This window comes from Sphaerodactylus townsendi, linkage group LG12, assembly GCF_021028975.2.
Source record: "Sphaerodactylus townsendi isolate TG3544 linkage group LG12, MPM_Stown_v2.3, whole genome shotgun sequence".
Taxonomy (NCBI): Eukaryota; Metazoa; Chordata; class Lepidosauria; order Squamata; family Sphaerodactylidae; genus Sphaerodactylus; species Sphaerodactylus townsendi.
The window spans coordinates 35,550,062-35,567,161 of record NC_059436.1 but is presented as its reverse complement, the minus strand read 5'-3'; the positions used below and the strand labels follow the sequence as shown (position 1 = coordinate 35,567,161).

The following is a 17,100-nucleotide window of genomic DNA, read 5'->3' as shown; positions in this document are numbered from 1 at the left end:
TGGATGACTTCATTTTATTTGGAAATATGGTTTACATTTTCCTCACCTTACTGGTGTTGACCTCTTTTTTAAAAAAAAAGAAAAGAAAAACCAGAGATGTATTTTTCCTGTTTTTGAGTGTTCTTGTACCTGTTTGTCATTGTATGACTAAAGCAGTCACTGACCCCTTCCCCCTACTTCCTCCCACCCTCACCCCCCAATTCTGCCCCAGTTTAATTCAGGCACTGTCTCACCTCACTCTGGGTCATATGTTTATCACATTCTCTACCTGTGATTTTTGTTTGTGATTGAAAAAGTTTAAGTGACAGGTGAGAACCTTCAGAATCTGGTCTCTATGTGCAATTGACATCTGTCTCTGCTTACAACATTTACAGTCAGAGCAGTGCAGGGTGAGACAACAATGATTTGGAGAGGAGGAGTTTTGAAAAGCGAAAATGTTTTTAAAGGAAAAACAAAATGAAGCTAAGCCAAAAAGAAAAAAGCAAGCCCAACCTGATTTGAAACTAAACCACTATTCCGTTTTGGCACAAAATATCTCCCGCAAGGCGAGAGGTAGTGTCGAAACCCCTGCTTGCTACAAGCTTCTTGCTTTCAAACGTCCCCCTCTGCTGGACAGGAGGGGCGTTGCACGCACAACTTAATCAAGGTTGGGGTGCCTCCTTGTTTGCATGAACTCTGATGGATGCCCCTTTGCACGTTACAACGTTTGGAAAGCAGGAAACATAATTTATGTTTTGCGCTATGCAGCATAAGAAGTCGGCTTACAAAACTGCTTCCTGCTGCGAGCTTTAAATATTTTATTTTTACACTTTTTCCATTTTCTTCAGGGGGAGGGGTGCTTTTATTGTTTGGCCCTGGTTTAGGGTGGCTCAGGAAAATGTTAGAAATACAAATGCATGGGTGGCAAGAGAACACCATCCCCCAACCTAGGGGTACAGCAGGGAGGGTCAAGCTGTGCACCCCACTTCCTGTATATGTAATTTAGCTGTTGTGGTGGGGATCAGTTGTGAAACATGAAAATAAGAATGCAGAAAGTACTTCTGACCACACAGAGAGCATTTCTCTCATCATGTAAACACAATCAGTCTGGGATTAGAGAAAAGACTTTTCTGGGTAGAGGGCATGATTTCTACATAATTTCTGTTCCTACTGGAACCTCCAGCAGAGGGATTATTAGACAGTCACTTATTTTCAATGCCCTTTACCTTGCACATTCTCTGGATTGTGGTTTTGCTTATAAGAGAAAAGTGAACCCAATGTAATGCCAAGACAGGTGTTCCAGTACTAACAAAGCTGAGCTCTTTTTTAGAGCTAGCCCATTGCTCCTTGGTCAAACCTATGCCCTGAGGTGGGAAGAGGGGTCAGGCAAATTGTCCTGCACAGCTATGAAGGTTTGGGAAGACTTGCTAGGAAAATTAAGATGTTTGATGCAGATTGTGAGCTGGATTTCTTACTGGCTCTTTGTCAGTCTCATGGTTAAGAAGATATTCCTTTTCTGGGAGCTGAGCACACAGTTGGCCCAGATTGGCCTGCAATCCTGGAGGGCCACTTTGAGAAGTTGGTGAGTCAGTGCTTAAGCCTTCTTCCTGTTAACTATCCTGGCTACCAGGTACTGTTCTTTCATGTCACTAAGCTGGCAACTGAAGAACAAATTTGCATCTTTTAGGAAGCTGGATTTGGCCTACAAACCCCCACTTGGTTAATCACTACTGTGCACAGAATCTGTAAAGTCTTTGTTTTTTCATACTACAGCTAATGGCAGTGGGGGAGCAGTTGTTCTAACAAGAGTTAAACCCCACCCCTGTCTTCACAGCCCCACTGCAAATCCTCAAAACAGCAGTCTTTCACTACAATTAAAACGTGTGGAGATCTGATCACAGATCTCATGTCTTTTGACTAGATGTACTTTAATGTTGGATGTGTCCTTTGTGTCCTTTACTAGCTTTTAATGAGAGCTAAGAGACTACCACAATTTAGCAATAACATTCCTCAAACTGTATCCCTGTCAGATCAAAGATGGTAATCAACAAGACTATTAATGGTATTCACATCTCAGCTGTTTCTGTGCTTTTTAATAAGCCACTCATTAGATAATATTTTGCAATAGGTCTAATTGGCTAATGGCTGTTGGTTTTGTAATACTTGCTCCACATTCAGGGCGTTTGTGCATATTTGGCCTCTTTGGTTCAAGCAGACATGACTTTCGGGTCATATTCTCAATTGTGCACATTTCTTCCCCCCTTCAGATCACACCACACCGCAGATCAGAGAAGCCCCACATTTTTCAGAAGTGTGGAAAGGGCTATCTTTTCCCTGCCTACGCAGGGAAAGTGGAGCATGCCAGTGCGCATTTTGCTCTACTAAGTTTTTCTGCTCCAACATACCTTCCCCCCACCCACGCAGGACAGTTCCCCCAGCATTCCTGAAAAATTGGTGGGGGCCCCTCCCTTTAAAAAAAAAATTTAAGACTTTTGATCTGTCCCCCCTGTGACAGATCATTGAAACAGTGTCAAAAAAAGAGGCAGCAAACAATTTCCCAAGCCAGAAACAAGGGACCAGGGAAAATGTTGGCTTGACTTGAGAGAAGCAGTAGGGCACCTCCCCACATGTAAATGAGGAAATGTGAGAGGAGACCCCGCAGCAAAGCAGAGAGCTGCTTGGCAGATAGTGAGTGCACAAAGGGCCACAATTTGGCTTAGCTCACCCCTACAAGTCACTGAAAAAAACTGCACTACAGACATTTCTTTGCAGAGGACTAACTTTCTATCCATAATATTAATTGTAGTCTGAGTTTCAGTGGCTGGTTGCTGGTAAACTGGCTCTGCCTTTCATCAGGTGATAGGGCCAGATGACCAGGGGTCATTCCTAAGGTCATATCTACACTACAGATTTATACGATTGGTTAACTCTAATTGCAGCTTCCAAATAATCCTGGGTAACACTATTTGGTGCATGCTGAAAAATTATGAAGTTCAGATTTCTAGCCTTTTTGCACAACAGCATAATAGTTTGTTTGCCACCATACTGGTCCTAAAGCAAAATTCACAAACATAATCCATAATTTCATTAGGACCAATCAAAATTTAAAAGGTAAAGGTAATCCCCTATTCAAGCACCGGGACATTACTGACCCACGAGTGACATCACATCATGACTTTTACTAGGCAGACTACATTTACAGGATGATTTGCCATTGCTTTCCCTAGCAAGCTGGGTAATCATTTTACTGACCTGGGAAGGATGGAAGGCTGAGTCAACCTGGAGCTGGCTACCTGAAACCAACTTCTGGCAGGATTGAACTCAGATCATGAACAGAGCTTTGATTGCACTACTGCAGCTTACCATTCTGGGCTACGAGGCTCTTATCAACCAAATTACCTTAACATTAATTTAAATTTCAAAAGAAGAGACCTCTTCTCATCAGCACCTCCTTATTATTTTTAAATTTTATTTTAGTTTGATGAAGAGTTCTGGTGAATTCAAAAGGTTGCTCACTTTTGTATCATTTGGGCTTGTCTTAATAAAAAGGAGTCTCAGTGAGACTCTGGACTTTTCCGCATGGGCCAATTAATCTGGGATAACCCCAGTAAAAAACCTCGGGTGGGGGGGGACTTCACATGGATCCCAAACCTAATATGGATCCTCTCTGCGTCCCCCCCCCACCAAGTTTCTTGAGAATCATGTTATGTGCGATTCTTTTGTTTGAACAGGCAGTGGCTGTGAGGTGTTCGAACAAGAGAATTGCACATACTCGATTCTCAAAAAACCCTTCCCCGGCTCCACCTGCGGAGCCACACAGGGAAAACGAGCTGCATCATGGCCCCGGGGGGGGGGGGGTGTAGGTCCTGCCTGTGAGGCTGCACTTCATAGGAAGGCAGGGAAGAAAAAAATGTGCCTTTATGTGAAGGCGCATGCCCCGGCAAAGGGGCATGTAACCTGCCTTTCCCTCACTTTTATTGGCCCATGGGGAAAGGGCCTATATTGCAGTGTAGTGCTAGGATTGACCCGAAGCCTTCAGAAAGCTTAGCTAGAGTCCTACATCTGTATCTACCTTTCAACATCTGGGGGTAATAGCCACTAGGGGTGTTCATAATTTTTTTGGTATTTTTATTCAAGTTATTGGACCCCCCCCCCCTTTTTTTTTTTTAGAAAAGCTGAAAAAAGCTGAATACCCATATTGGTAAATAGGTTTTTCTGCCTTTTTTCAGATATCCAAAAATATTCTGCTCCATTAACATATATGGGAATTTTTTAAAGGCTGGAGGGGGACTGTTTTTCATTGTAGATGGACCAAATTTGAAGCATAGCTTCAGGTAACTCTCCTTAGAAGAATCTCCAAAATTGGTGAGGTTTAGGTCAGGAAGTCCAAATGTATGGCCCTCAAAAGGGGGTGTCTCCATCTATCCAATTGGCTTTTCAATGGTTTCCAATGAAAGATGGCGACATTCCAGGGGGGGGCATAAAAGTGAGCCCTCTGACCCAAGATTTTGGAGTTCTTGCCTGTGTTTTCCTCCATTGGGAACAACGGATGGGGTTTTCTTCCATTTGGGTTTTCTTCCATTTGGGTGCTCATAGAATTGGACTGCCTGACTCAAACATCACCAAACTTGGGTGTTCTTCTGAGGAGAGCGGTCAGGAACTGTACTGCAAATTTGGTCCCACCACTTTCAAAAACCACTCCTCCAGAGCCCTGCAAAGATCTCCCATTGAGCAAAACAGCTACCCAGGCTCCCATCCTCCCATTGTTTCCATTGGAGGAAAAAAACAACCCTTTTTCCTCCATAGGAAAAGCAATGAGGCATGCCTGTGGGCAAACACAGGTCAATGCCTCCCAATCCAAGAATCCAACTATATCAGAACCTAGTCCAGTAAAACCACAAACACATCATGAAGCCTAACAGAACCAATGGAACTCCCCCCCCCCACACACACACACAAACACAACACAAGAAAATCAAAATAGGAGGCAATTTTGCCAGCCCAGGCAAAGTCACAGGTCAATCCAACGTGCAAGTGCCCAGCAAAACCTACTCTAACAGCACAAGCCTAAAAGAACCATGTCTAACTATATAATGCCAGGTAGCTGAAGATATGAAGACATTCATATCTGAGCCTTCGGGGAGGGCGGTATACAAATACAATAAATAAATAAATAAATAAATAAAATTTTTGCCAGACCAGACAAAGCTGCAAGACAAAGAGAACCCCCCCCCAAAAAAATCTTTTAACCACATGAGGGAAAAACAGGGAATGATGGCCCAGCCCACCACAACATAACAGAGAAGCAAACACTAGGAAACGAAAGGGGCGGATCTATGCAAAAAACCCTAAAGGATTTCCTCCTCCCTAGACCTTGAAACTCAGAGAAAGAAACCCCCTACCCCACCCCCGCACACATACAAAAGCCTGGAATAGGGGTGAGAAAAACACAAGCTGTACACACAAATCCAAATGAAATACCTGTAAAAAAAAACCCAGAGCCTTCCACAGAAGAGCAAAAAATACAAAAAAACCTCTGAAACCAACCAACTAAACTGAAACAAACAAACAAACAAACAACCAGGAACCACACAACTAAATAGGCGAAAACAACCAGTCCCTTGCCCTCACAAGGATTTTTGGCCCCCATCAAAAGAAAAGAGTTTCCAAGCAAAAGAAAGAAAGGGTGAAAAAAGCCCCACTCCCCAAAAAAGCACCCAAGAAAAGTAGCTCAGAAAAAAAACAACAGAGCCACCCTTACACATGAAGCACTAAAAAAAAAAACCTTTATCAAACAGGGAATCCTAACCAAACTGGATTTTACTGTGCCAAATGGCAAAATCCACTTGCAAACAATTGTGAAAGTGGATTGAAAGTGCATTATTCTGCATGTGTGGGAGGGGTCTGAGGCAGGAATAGGCCAATAGGAGTTTGTTCCTTCCACAACAATCCAGCAGGGGAGGGCACTTTTGCCAGCCCATCCGAACATACATGGAAACCCAGCAGAGCACCAGCCAAGGTAAGTTTAATGGGGGAGTTCATATTTAAAGCCCAATCACCAGTCTTGCTAATGGACTGTAATTTTTTTAATAAAAAAATTAAATGGGCTGTTATTTTTTAATTAATTGTTTTAATTACAAAAAATTCCACTGTGCCCTTACATAGATCACGGAAAAGCTGGAAAAAAAAGCTTTTAAAATTTAAACTTTTGGCTTTTCAGCTCTATCCAGATATTTGGGGAGGTTTGGACTGAAAACAAAGCTGAAAAAAAGCTGAAACGGCTTTTTGGTTCAAGTATATCCAAATGCACTCCCCCTAATAGCCACCTATCTGGTATTTTCCCTCTTCTTTCAGTCCATACAACAACAAACTCATCACACCAAGTAGCAGAAATAGTGGCCAAGAGATCCTTCACCTCAAAAACCTGGTTATACATACTATTCATTAAAAGACAAATCGTAATTCCATCACAAGAAACCCTGAAGTTAGCAGCCACATATACAAACTAAGCACACTTGCCTGAATTTTCCTTATTTTGAATAATTTCTAGCATTAGTTAATAGGAGAGGAGCTCAAGCTCTACACCTGAAAACTGGGTATCATATTAAGCCACATGTTTTGCTTGTGAGATTTTAGCATCATTGTACATTCGTGTATACTTTCTTATCTAGGAGAACTAAATCCATGTTTAGTTGAGATTCTCTGGAAACTGAATACCAGACCTATGCTTTTTCTGTGCTCCCATGCCATACACACAGCCCTCCTATATCCAAGCCTCCAATAATGAAATACTAGTACTCATTATAAATACTCATTTATAATAAATGAGATAACTGCAGCTGTTTCTTGGACCTTTGCTTCATTTATTTAAAAAGAAGGTTCTGCAAATGCTGACATAACTCTTTACCACTGATGCATTTATTACTCCTTAAATTAACAACTTTGTAATATTCTAGCCAGCTGTTGAAGTAAAAAAAAATGTTTTCACAAGGACCAATGGTAGTGTACCACTATCAGTTTTTTTAAAATTCTAGCTTCAAAAAACTACACTATTCAAGTTTGAAAATTTGCATGTTTTTATTGCCAAGGAATATGAGGTACACCAAATACCACCATTTTCAGAATTTTTAAACATGTTGGCAATATAACTGCCTGCAGGGCTGCCAGGTAAATATCTAGCACAGATGCAGTACATATGACCAAAATGGACAAACAGTGAATGTTTAACTAGAATAAACAATAAGATCTGGTTCTGAGTCTGGTCACAACCTAGCCAAAGTAAAGCATTTTAAAATTCCGTAGATTTCAGTAGGAGAGATATAGGCAAGCAGTCCCATCAAAAACAAGTGGAAGTTAAAAGTTGAAAGCCGTGATTGTAAATTGTGGAATATCCAATATAATATGTTACTTTGGTCCTCAGTCAATCAGAAAATCTTCATGCTGTATTATGGCTTCATGGATGGCACTGTGGAACAGGGGAGTTCTACTTAGCATCCTTACCACCCCTTACTACTTTTCTGTTACATATCAAATCAACACTTGATAGCGTCTACCCACCTAAACTTTTTGGCTAAATTTCTCTATGAAGCAGCCTTTTTTATTCCCCGTAAAAAGGAATTACAGCCCTATGAAACATAATCCTTCATGTCTGAAGCAAGCGATGCTAATTTATCCTTATTTATGACAAATTCATCAGCCAAACCCTCCATGTCATTCAGTGCAATTAGAGTCCCATGACAGAATTTCAGGAGGAAATGTTTGTGAAGTTTGTAAACAGTTTTTAGGCCAATCTTTGGCCCCTTCCACACATGCAAAATAATGCGTTTTCAAACCACTTTCACCACTGTTTGCAAGTGGATTTTGCCATTCCGCACAGCTTCAAAGAGCATTGAAAGCAGTTTGAAAGTGCATTATTCTGCATGTGCGGAATGAGCCTTACATGCACTATAGTGACTACATATACATAAGCCTTTATTTGGCATAATCAGAAGCAGATACATAAATAGATAATAAAAGCAGCAGGCCCCGCAAGGACCATATCAAATACGTGCTACTGGGAGCTCTCAGCTATCTCCATAATAAAATTACTATAGTGACTACGAATGAGCCAGAAATTCCTGCCTCAAATTTTACTCTGGAAAGATACAATTAAAAGTTTTCTTCAGTCATGAATTAAATCAGCACTTCAATCCTGATCACACTTACTGAAGAATAAACCCCCTTATGATTGCTTTGTACATGTCCTTAGTAAACACATTTTCTCACAGCCTCGGTTTTCATCTGCAATATGAGAATTAGACTACTGGGCTGCCTCGTAGTGTTTAATAGCAATTACCAAGCTAAAATATAGGATGCTTCCGAATACTAAGGAGTAGTGGTAAATAAATGCACAGTTTATCAGCACTTCGTATTGAAATAGTTCTCAGACATAGTGTTCCCTCAGACACTTGCTTTTCACCCATTTTATAAATATAAGAATGAGACGCGATGCCTTAACATGGCTGCTGCATCCCATTATACTGCCCCCCTAACAGAGATGTTTACAAATATTGACACCTGTGCTCTAAGGTATAGTGGAGATTAAATGCAGGCAACAGCAAACAGCTATCTTGACTGACAGCACCTTGTCACCTCAGACTGAACCGCAACAGGAGATGTTAATTCAAACAGCCATTGTTACCGAAAGCATTTTTCATTTGTCATTAAATATCATTTTCTGCTCTCCATAACTAAGTTCCTCTGTCAAAAACAACTATCTTCCTGATCAGTGGGGAGGGAAGGCGGGAAATGTCCCCCGAGAATCGTCTATTAACGTTTCTATCCCTGCTTAACATTTTCTGAGGGGATAACAGTAGCATGCCCTTAATAAAGATAGCTATTGCCACTGGGTTTTGCATCCCAAAAGTTTAGTGTTTGGATACACACATTCACATTGCTGAAAACAAACAGGAAGAAAATCCTGTGAGGGAAATCATGAAAGAGAGAACTGTCTATACTGAGAAACAACAAACAAGGATTTATGGTCATTTTGACTTCTTTTGTTTTTTACTTGAGAGCTTTGCCACTGAGTTTCCTGCTGCATCACAAATAGGCATGAAAAAATCTTCAGAGAAAACTTTCCCCTCAGAATCAGCCCTTAAGACGGCTGACCCCATTTAACGGCTCCTCACATTTGAAAGTGTTCCAAACCGAATTGATTGTCAGAGCATCCCCAACAGAACCCTGGGATTTGCAGTCATGAGAGGGTGGTAGGAACTTCGTTCGAAACCCCTCCAAAATTGGCCAGATAAAAAACTGTCAGACTTGACTGGCATTATGCAGGAGATAATGGAATTGAAGGCTGCAAAGTTATTGTATTTTGAAACTTTTTCCTGCGTAAACACAGCTTGCCAAAAGCTGTAAGCAGGGTGTTAAGCAAGTACCATGAGGCAATGGACACAGTTTATTAGAAACCATCACTGCAAAAAGTGGCCTGCACAATTTATGACCTGCCAAACTGAATATAGCCCACCCATTTCCAACTACACATGGTCTGCTGTGTATTTAACTATCCCTGTTATTGGTGTCTCAGGCAAGTGACTTGGGCCCACAAGGAGTTTGGGACTGTTAGGCTATGTTCAGTAAGGTGGGCCAAATTGTGCAGGCTGGTGAAAAATGTCCATTCTCTGTTAATCTCAAAAACCATTCCTTGTTACTTTTACATACAAGATAGTTTTCCAATGCGGCAATCAAAACTTGTTTCATTAAATACTTTCCACAGCAAATTTTTTGAGGATTGGTTCAAACCGGAAGAGGTGATATTATACCAGCCAAGCCTATAAAATTGGTGGTATGCTTCACAATTATGAATCTGCACAGAGAGAAATCTTCCTCATTTGTCAGACTAGAAGAACTAGGAGTCATCCAAAGAAGATCTGAGGAAGTCTTAGGGCAGATACTGCCAAAAAAATGCATAGTTAACTAAAGTAATAGCTACTAACTTAGGCCCAAGCCTAGGCCCATCTGGCACAAGTTGAGTTGGGGTGTCCCTGACTCTCTGGTCTTTGCACAGCCAATTGTGACATCAGGGAAGCTAAGTTCCCTGGTGTGCCACAGGGCCAAGGCCCAATTTGGCATGTAGTCACAGCAAGGGACTAGGAAGAATCACATCGGCCTTCTAGATGGGCTGAGGTTTGGAGGGGCTGTGGCTTAGTGGCAGTGCATCTGCTTGGCATGCAGAAGGTAACAGGTTCAATTCCCGACATCTTCAGTTAAAGGGTCCAGGCAAGTAGGTGATGTGAAAGACCGCTGCCTGAAACCTGGAAGTGCCACTTCTGATCTGAGTAGACAATACTGACCTTAATGGACCAATTCAGTACAAGGCAGCTTCATGTGTTCCCTCCCATGCTGTGTTCCTGAGCCCAAATGGCTGGGAGTTGGCTTATTTGTTCTTCCATGGGGGGCATATGAAGCCCCCCAAGGCTGTTTTGCCTCAAGATAATGAACATTGAATCTGCCCTTCTCTTGTGCCATGGTCCCAAGACAGATCGGGCCACACATGCTTGGTAACTTCAGTTTACCAGTCACTTTTGGCTGTGCAAAGATCAGAGTCTGCTTTGGGCCTTAGTTGGCTTTTTAAAAAGCCCTATATGTGCATCATGGAGGACAGGCTATCCATCACTATTAGCCAGGATAACTAAGTGAAACCTTCATGCTGAGACAAAGCTTACCTTCAAGTACCAGAAGTGAGTATTGGGTTGCCAGGTCCCGCACTAGCCCCCAGGGGGATCTGGGGTAGGGTTGCCGGATCCAGGTTTGGAAAGTTCTGGAGATTTAGCAATGGAGCCTGGGGAGGACACTGTGCCTTGGAGAACACTCTCCAAAACGTCCATTTTTGCCAGGGGAACTGGCCTCAGTAGTGTGAAGCTGAGCTGTAATTCTGGGGGATCCTAGGTCCCATCTGGAGGCTGGCATCCTGAATTAGGTGACAAGTAACAACGAATGCTCCTCATCTTCCCTGTCTGATTTTGAGTTTCCAGTGGCACCTGGCTGGCCCCTTTTGGAAACATAGGTCTGATCTAGCAAAGCATATGTTAATATCATTCAGCAAAAACTCAGCACAGACTAGCAACTGAATCAGCTGACAAGACCTATGAAACAGGCCCAATTGGAGGGTACGGTCAGCCATCTCGGGGAGTGGAAAGGTTAGGCAAGCTAATCTCCTGACTGAATGAAATGTTCGTATGTGTGTGTGGGGGGGAAATAAAATGTTAAAGGGTTGCTTAGTGTTCTCCAGGGCAAATTCCACAGTTTGTTGGGCGGGCAGGATGGCGTTCTTTTGGGCACAGTGACGAGGGTAGATTCCTGCTTTCTTTGCAAAACTCGATTTTGCCTTTAACTCTGGAACTGCAGCCGATGCCTCTGTAATAGACAATCCCTTTGATGCGCCTGCTCCCTACAGACAGCCCCGCGATGTCACCACGCCCAGAATCCGTGAGCTGCAGATAAGCCCTGTAGAGAATCCCCGGCTTCAGGAGCTGCTCAGCACAGGGTGGGCTCTTGTCCTGAATGTTCATTCGCTTTTGTCCTGTATCCAAAGTCCTGTATTATGGGGGGTTTGCAATGTGCAGGGAGCAAAAGGGTTGAGGCAGGGACAGCAAAAGAAGAAGGGAAGGGGAGAATGGCAGGCCCTGCAGACCACTGGGAGGGGACTTGGAGGTCTGTGGGTGGGAAAGAGTTTGATTTGAACATCGTTTGAATATCCAAATATATATATATATATATATGGGGGGAGGGGAAGTAAACAGTTTGGAAATACCTACAGGGCTGCCACTGGTCACTGATTTTGATGGCCACTGGAGCATCGTAGGAGGGGGCCAGCTCTCCACCGCAATGTGGAAAAGGGCTACCAATGCTGTCATATAACCCTCCCTGTCCTCCGGGGAATCCCTGAGAGATGATGCATATCTCTGCTGTCATGGCAGGAAGCTTGGGAAGGTGCAAGCCGAGGGCAAACAGGTCCAAACTCCTGGCTGTATGCTTAAAGGCACCAGAACAACCTTAAACTCTGCCACATAGCAAGAAATCGTAAGGAGGGCAGAAAGGCAAATTCAATCAGCATCGGAAAAATATTTATGTCTGGCAGAACAGTCTACTTGTGCTTGTGATCTCTCACATGCTGGTTTTTGGCAGACGTGCAAATTGAGAAAGGGCTGAAGAACACTGTCCAGCTCTGTGAGAATCAGAAATGCTGCGATGCTCCTCTTTGATGTGCAAATTTGAACACGCCTCCAGCTGCCTTTAACTGGAAAGCAGTACTCAACAATCTTATCTTTATACATCACTATGGGGCAGAGTCAAAGTTGTTTGCACCTTTGTTCAATGAACAGAGCAGATTTGGGGGGGAGGGGAATAAAATTGACACACCAATTCTCTTGGGTTTCAAATATTTAGGGAAAGGAAGGGGTAGGGAGGAGTGTCACTCCATGAAGGAGTTTCTCAGTGGAGAGAAGGACGAAAAAAGAAGACGCTGGTTTTGTTTCCAGTGAACGTCAACCAATTGGTCTTTCCCAAGGGGCTAGCACCAACCCCTCCAGCAGGGACAGCAGAGATTCAGTCACAGGCCTTGTTTCTAACACATGACATATGTTGGCATTTTCACTTTAACAACTGTCTTTTCAGTTTATCACAAACCAAACAAACAGAGTTGTGCATTTCTTTATTCATCTGCCACTAAATCCAAATTCCAGGTCTCTGGAACTAGGAGGAGGGAGGGGGGAGAGAACATGTTGCAAAGGGAAGGAAGTTATTGGGTGGTGTGGGGGGAGGGGATCTTCCTTGTTTAGTGCCAACTAGGCCTCCTAAAAATAAGCACCCCCATAAGCTGGCTTGCATACTTTGTATAGCCAGTTCCTTTTGTGGTTCCACCCTGGAACAGAAACAACCGCAACCAGGTGATGCAAAAAGCGCTCTCACCAGAAGTGAGTTGCAGAGATTCCTGGCTAGCAGCGGAAGCTTTGGTCGCCTCTTCAGCCATTGCATCATCCCTGAGCGATCTCCCATAGGGGCATGCATCTCAACTGAGCTGGGTGACCAGGCCCAGCCCTGCCTAACCCCTTGCCCTCTTTGTCTGTCTGTTTATCTCTTGCAGCAGTATCATCCCACTGACATCACTGGGCAGCTCAACCTCTCCGACCCCTCGGTCAGCACCGTGGTGTGACATCTGGGCGCTGACACCGCCGGTTGTGGCCAGGCAGACACACAAGGGATAGACCAATGGAGGCTCTGACGGGTCCTTCCTGGATACACTGAAGGAAAGCTTTTGCCATCCAGCCAGTGTGTGCATTGCTTTCTTCACTTCATTGTAGATCCCCTTCTGTTCCTCGGCCAGCTGACTTCCCAGGTTTGGGATGAACTACAGAACATGAGGCCTTGGAGTGGCCAAACCCCACTTTGCATAGCCGGTGGCTTCCATTTATTTCTCTTTTTGACATCAACTGAGACAGAGAAGGTGACTCCACATAGCACAGCAAGCATGCCAAGGACGTTAGCACTCATCGAAGTAGACTTGGGTCCTTTGCAGTGAGGAGAGAGTCTCTTTATCATACATGCATGTATGGAACATCATACACCTGCCTTATCCCATTTTCACACCACGTAAGAGGACAATGGAGGGGAATCCGTGTCCCCCAGCACTCACGGGTCCTTGTACATAGCACACCATGCAAAGAACATGCCCATCGATATATCAAAGCCCTCTCAGAGAGGGAGCCCTCTCTGGCTGTGATTGGGATGATCCTTCCCCCTATATGCATACGTTTTTCAGTTTCTGGCTCCTTATTGAAAAGGAACTTCTGATACCTCTCTCTCCACTTCCCTAGAGCGGTAAAGAAATATACAAAGGAAATGTTACAGAAGTGAAGGTGAGCAATTGGGATGTTCTCTGCTTCTGTTCGTTGAAATTTATGGCCTGGAAATTCTGCCAGGAATAGCCTGGATGTCTTTCTGAGACACAGTTCTGCAAAACAGCAACCTGCCTTGTATGTGTCCCAAGGGGAGGGAAACCATATCCCCCACGCCCTCTGGAAAGTTTTGTTTGTCCTTAGTTGAAGCAACAGGGAGATAAGTGTTCGTTTTACAAGACTGATTTCTTTCCTGTCCTTTCCAAGGGCTTGGCTCAAGGTGGGTTGTGGGATCTTCCCATCTTAGTTTAGCTTCACAACAGCCATGTGTGGTCAGTTATTCATGCATTTTATATAAGAAAGAAAGAAAGAAAGAAAGAAAGAAAGAAAGAAAGAAAGAAAGAAAGAAAGAAAGAAAGAAAGAAAGAAAGAAAGAAAGAAAGAAAGAAAGAAAGAAAGAAAGAAAGAAAGAAAGAAAGAAAGAAAGAGTTGCAAGGACTTTGCACTCAAGTCTTCCCAGTGAGCTTTTGTGGCTAATTTGCATTTTGAATTGGAGCATCCCACATCCAAAATAACCCTCTGTTGCACTGCATGAGCTTTTACTGTTCACTCTGCTTCAGGGTTCTGTCACTGCAGGAGGAAAATCAAGAGGGCAAAGAGTCCTGTCCACTCTAATTTACCTGTAGCTGTGGAGTGATTTTAACACCTAAACCAGTAACTCATTGTTATCACAACTGGCTTCCTTTGGAAGTGCACAAGCCAACAACATTGATTTTTTTTGTAGTTTGCTGGTGTGGACATCTAAGCTGAAGCAACTGATTGTATTTCACACTGTACAGATTACCAGAATGTAGCATTTGATGCACAGAGCAGGTGGTGAATTGGGACAAACAAGTTGTTCCTTCTTATGCAGTGCCTATACTCTCCCTAGCCTTACCTCCCCCTCAACCTTCTGCAAATGAAAGCTATATGGAGTGGCCTTATAGCCAGTCACGCCTATCTCAGACTTGCCACCTAGGAATAACAGATGCTCTGCAAGGTCTCAGGCAGACGTCTGTCCCAGAATCACAGCCTTGCTATCCAAGATCCATTTAAATGGGACAGTCTATGTGCAAACCACGTCAGCACAGCAGCCACTTTTAGGGTTTCTACTGTAAATCCCAAAGGGAGGAAACTGGGAAGTTACATCAGTGCATAGCACATGTGGACACAACTGTCCAGAAACTAGCTTCTCGGTGAGTAGTGTCCTGTCGAAATGATTATGCCAGAAAGAACAGAGTTAAAATTATTCTCCCTTCTGGAACATATATTGATGTCACAGTATAGCAATGCTCAGTTCCACTCCTGGGGGGGGAAATCCTGTTAACAAAAATTTTGCAGCCTTCAGGACTTGAGGTAAGGCTGTGTAGAGCTGATTACTTTTATGGCTACCATGGTCAAAAAGTATCATGGGAAAATGCCACTGACACAGCAGAAAAATTCTAGCTATTATTATTGCTGTAGAGAAGGCCAAAACCCTTTTAAAGGACCACATTGAATTCACAATTAGAGTAATAAATGAGGGAACCACAACCCAACCACTCATCTTCACATGGGGACCATACTGGCCTACCTTCTAGAAATGCTATAAGGAGGGTTTCTGAAATTACATATAAGTGCTTTGAACACTTCAGATGTGAAGTGTAAATGACAGGAAGTTCTAAACAATTTGGAAGACTGAGAGTGTAGAACCACATGTGAGAGTTAATCCAGATTAAAGGGCATGGACCTCATAGGACCAGAAATCCAGGCAAAGTACTCCTGGTTAGGTTTGGTGCTGTAAGACTTGGGTTCAAAGCACCCATGAAGCCAAGAAAAGCTGCTGGGAGACCTTTATGGAAATCCCATTCTTTCAGTCTCTGTTCCTCTTCTTTGTGAAACAGCAATAAAACCTGGCAGAGGCCATCAACTCACCTCCGTTTGAGGTGAGCTTCTACCTTTCCACAGCAAGCTGAAGCTTCTGAACAGTCAACAAAGGCAGCCCCGCAAGGAAATTACAGTAGTCTAAGGTGAATATGAGATAACCTTTCCTACCTTCCAGAGTAACATCCAGGCTGTCTTCCCCCAACCCCCTGGTTTTGTGTTGAAAAGCAACATTAACCTGGAACACATGCACAGGAGCACTGAACATGTACTGGGCAAACCTCAGCATGCATCAAGCATGTTTTTCTACACAGTCAAGAAAGGCAGTAAGATTTTCTTTCTTTGCGCTCTTTCCCACCATTGTTACATCCAGATTGTAATTCAGGTTTGCGACTCTGAATGCAGAATCTGGGCAGAGGAGGGAGGGGCGACAGCTGTTCTCAATTAGTTAATCAGGAATTTTTATAAAGCGTGTGATTCTGTGCCCAGAATTATATGGGTTCTTCTGTAAATAGATGTGTGTGCGTGTATGGAATTTTTAGCTGAGCATCGGCATCCAATTACTATGAATAATAATCATGTTTATTTGCAACTGCATTGTGAATTTCTGTAACTACTCAGGGTTTGGGGGCCAGAACATATTTCAGATGTCACTTAGAGAGTGGGCGCACCTCTGTTATGATGCTGGCAGGGGATGATGGGAACTGTAGTCCATAACATCTGGAGGGCTGCGAGTTTGACATCTATGATCTAGATTCAAGGCAATGTAGGGAAAAAGGCAATGCATCTATGCTGATGGGTGCATCTTCCCCTCACAAAACGCTAACAGTGTTGGCCCTCTGGTTTCTGTAAGTACAGTGTATGTTCTTAGGGGCAGTGTATTTGCGTATGCTGCAGCTCCGTGAAAAAGGTATGAAACAAAGTACTGGGTGAAAGATTTAGCCTGGGGCCACCTGAAACCTCAGAAACCAGGAAGGTGTCTGAAAAAGACTGATGTGAACACAGGTCTCATCTAACTCAGTACTGCCTGTTCTGAACGACAGAGGCTGTTCTGGGTCTCAGGCAGTGAAACGTCTTTTATTTATTTACTTCACAGGTAGCCCAATTCTCAGCCTGAGGTGGCTGGGAACAGTGCTGCTGCAGTACTACCTCACCTCCTTCAGAGGACTTTTGGGTGGTTCTGGGAGACAGAAAAACCAACCACCACCACCACCCCTTGCTGTCAGAAAGTCCTCTATAGGGCTTAATGGACTTACATCACCTGAAAGAGCGCCATAAATCCAAGCCCCAGGTCATGGGGCAACTGCCTGCAAAGTCGAGGTGGAAGTCGACTAATGTC

General features: G+C 43.5%; 1 protein-coding gene across 17 annotated transcripts in view; it reads left to right on the top strand.

The window, feature by feature from the left end:
• GRIN1 (glutamate ionotropic receptor NMDA type subunit 1) overlaps positions 1–16,349 on the top strand; it is a 55,225-nt gene extending 38,876 nt beyond the window's left edge. For 8 of the 17 annotated variants that reach the window (XM_048512338.1, XM_048512340.1, XM_048512341.1 and 5 more), the window contains one exon: positions 13,109–16,349. In XM_048512338.1, coding sequence (XP_048368295.1) covers positions 13,109–13,177 — 69 coding nt within the window. In that variant the 3' untranslated portion in view covers positions 13,178–16,349. The other 9 variants (XR_007245880.1, XR_007245878.1, XR_007245882.1 and 6 more) reach the window with 5 other exon arrangements.
• The last annotated feature ends 751 nt before the right edge of the window (positions 16,350–17,100 follow it).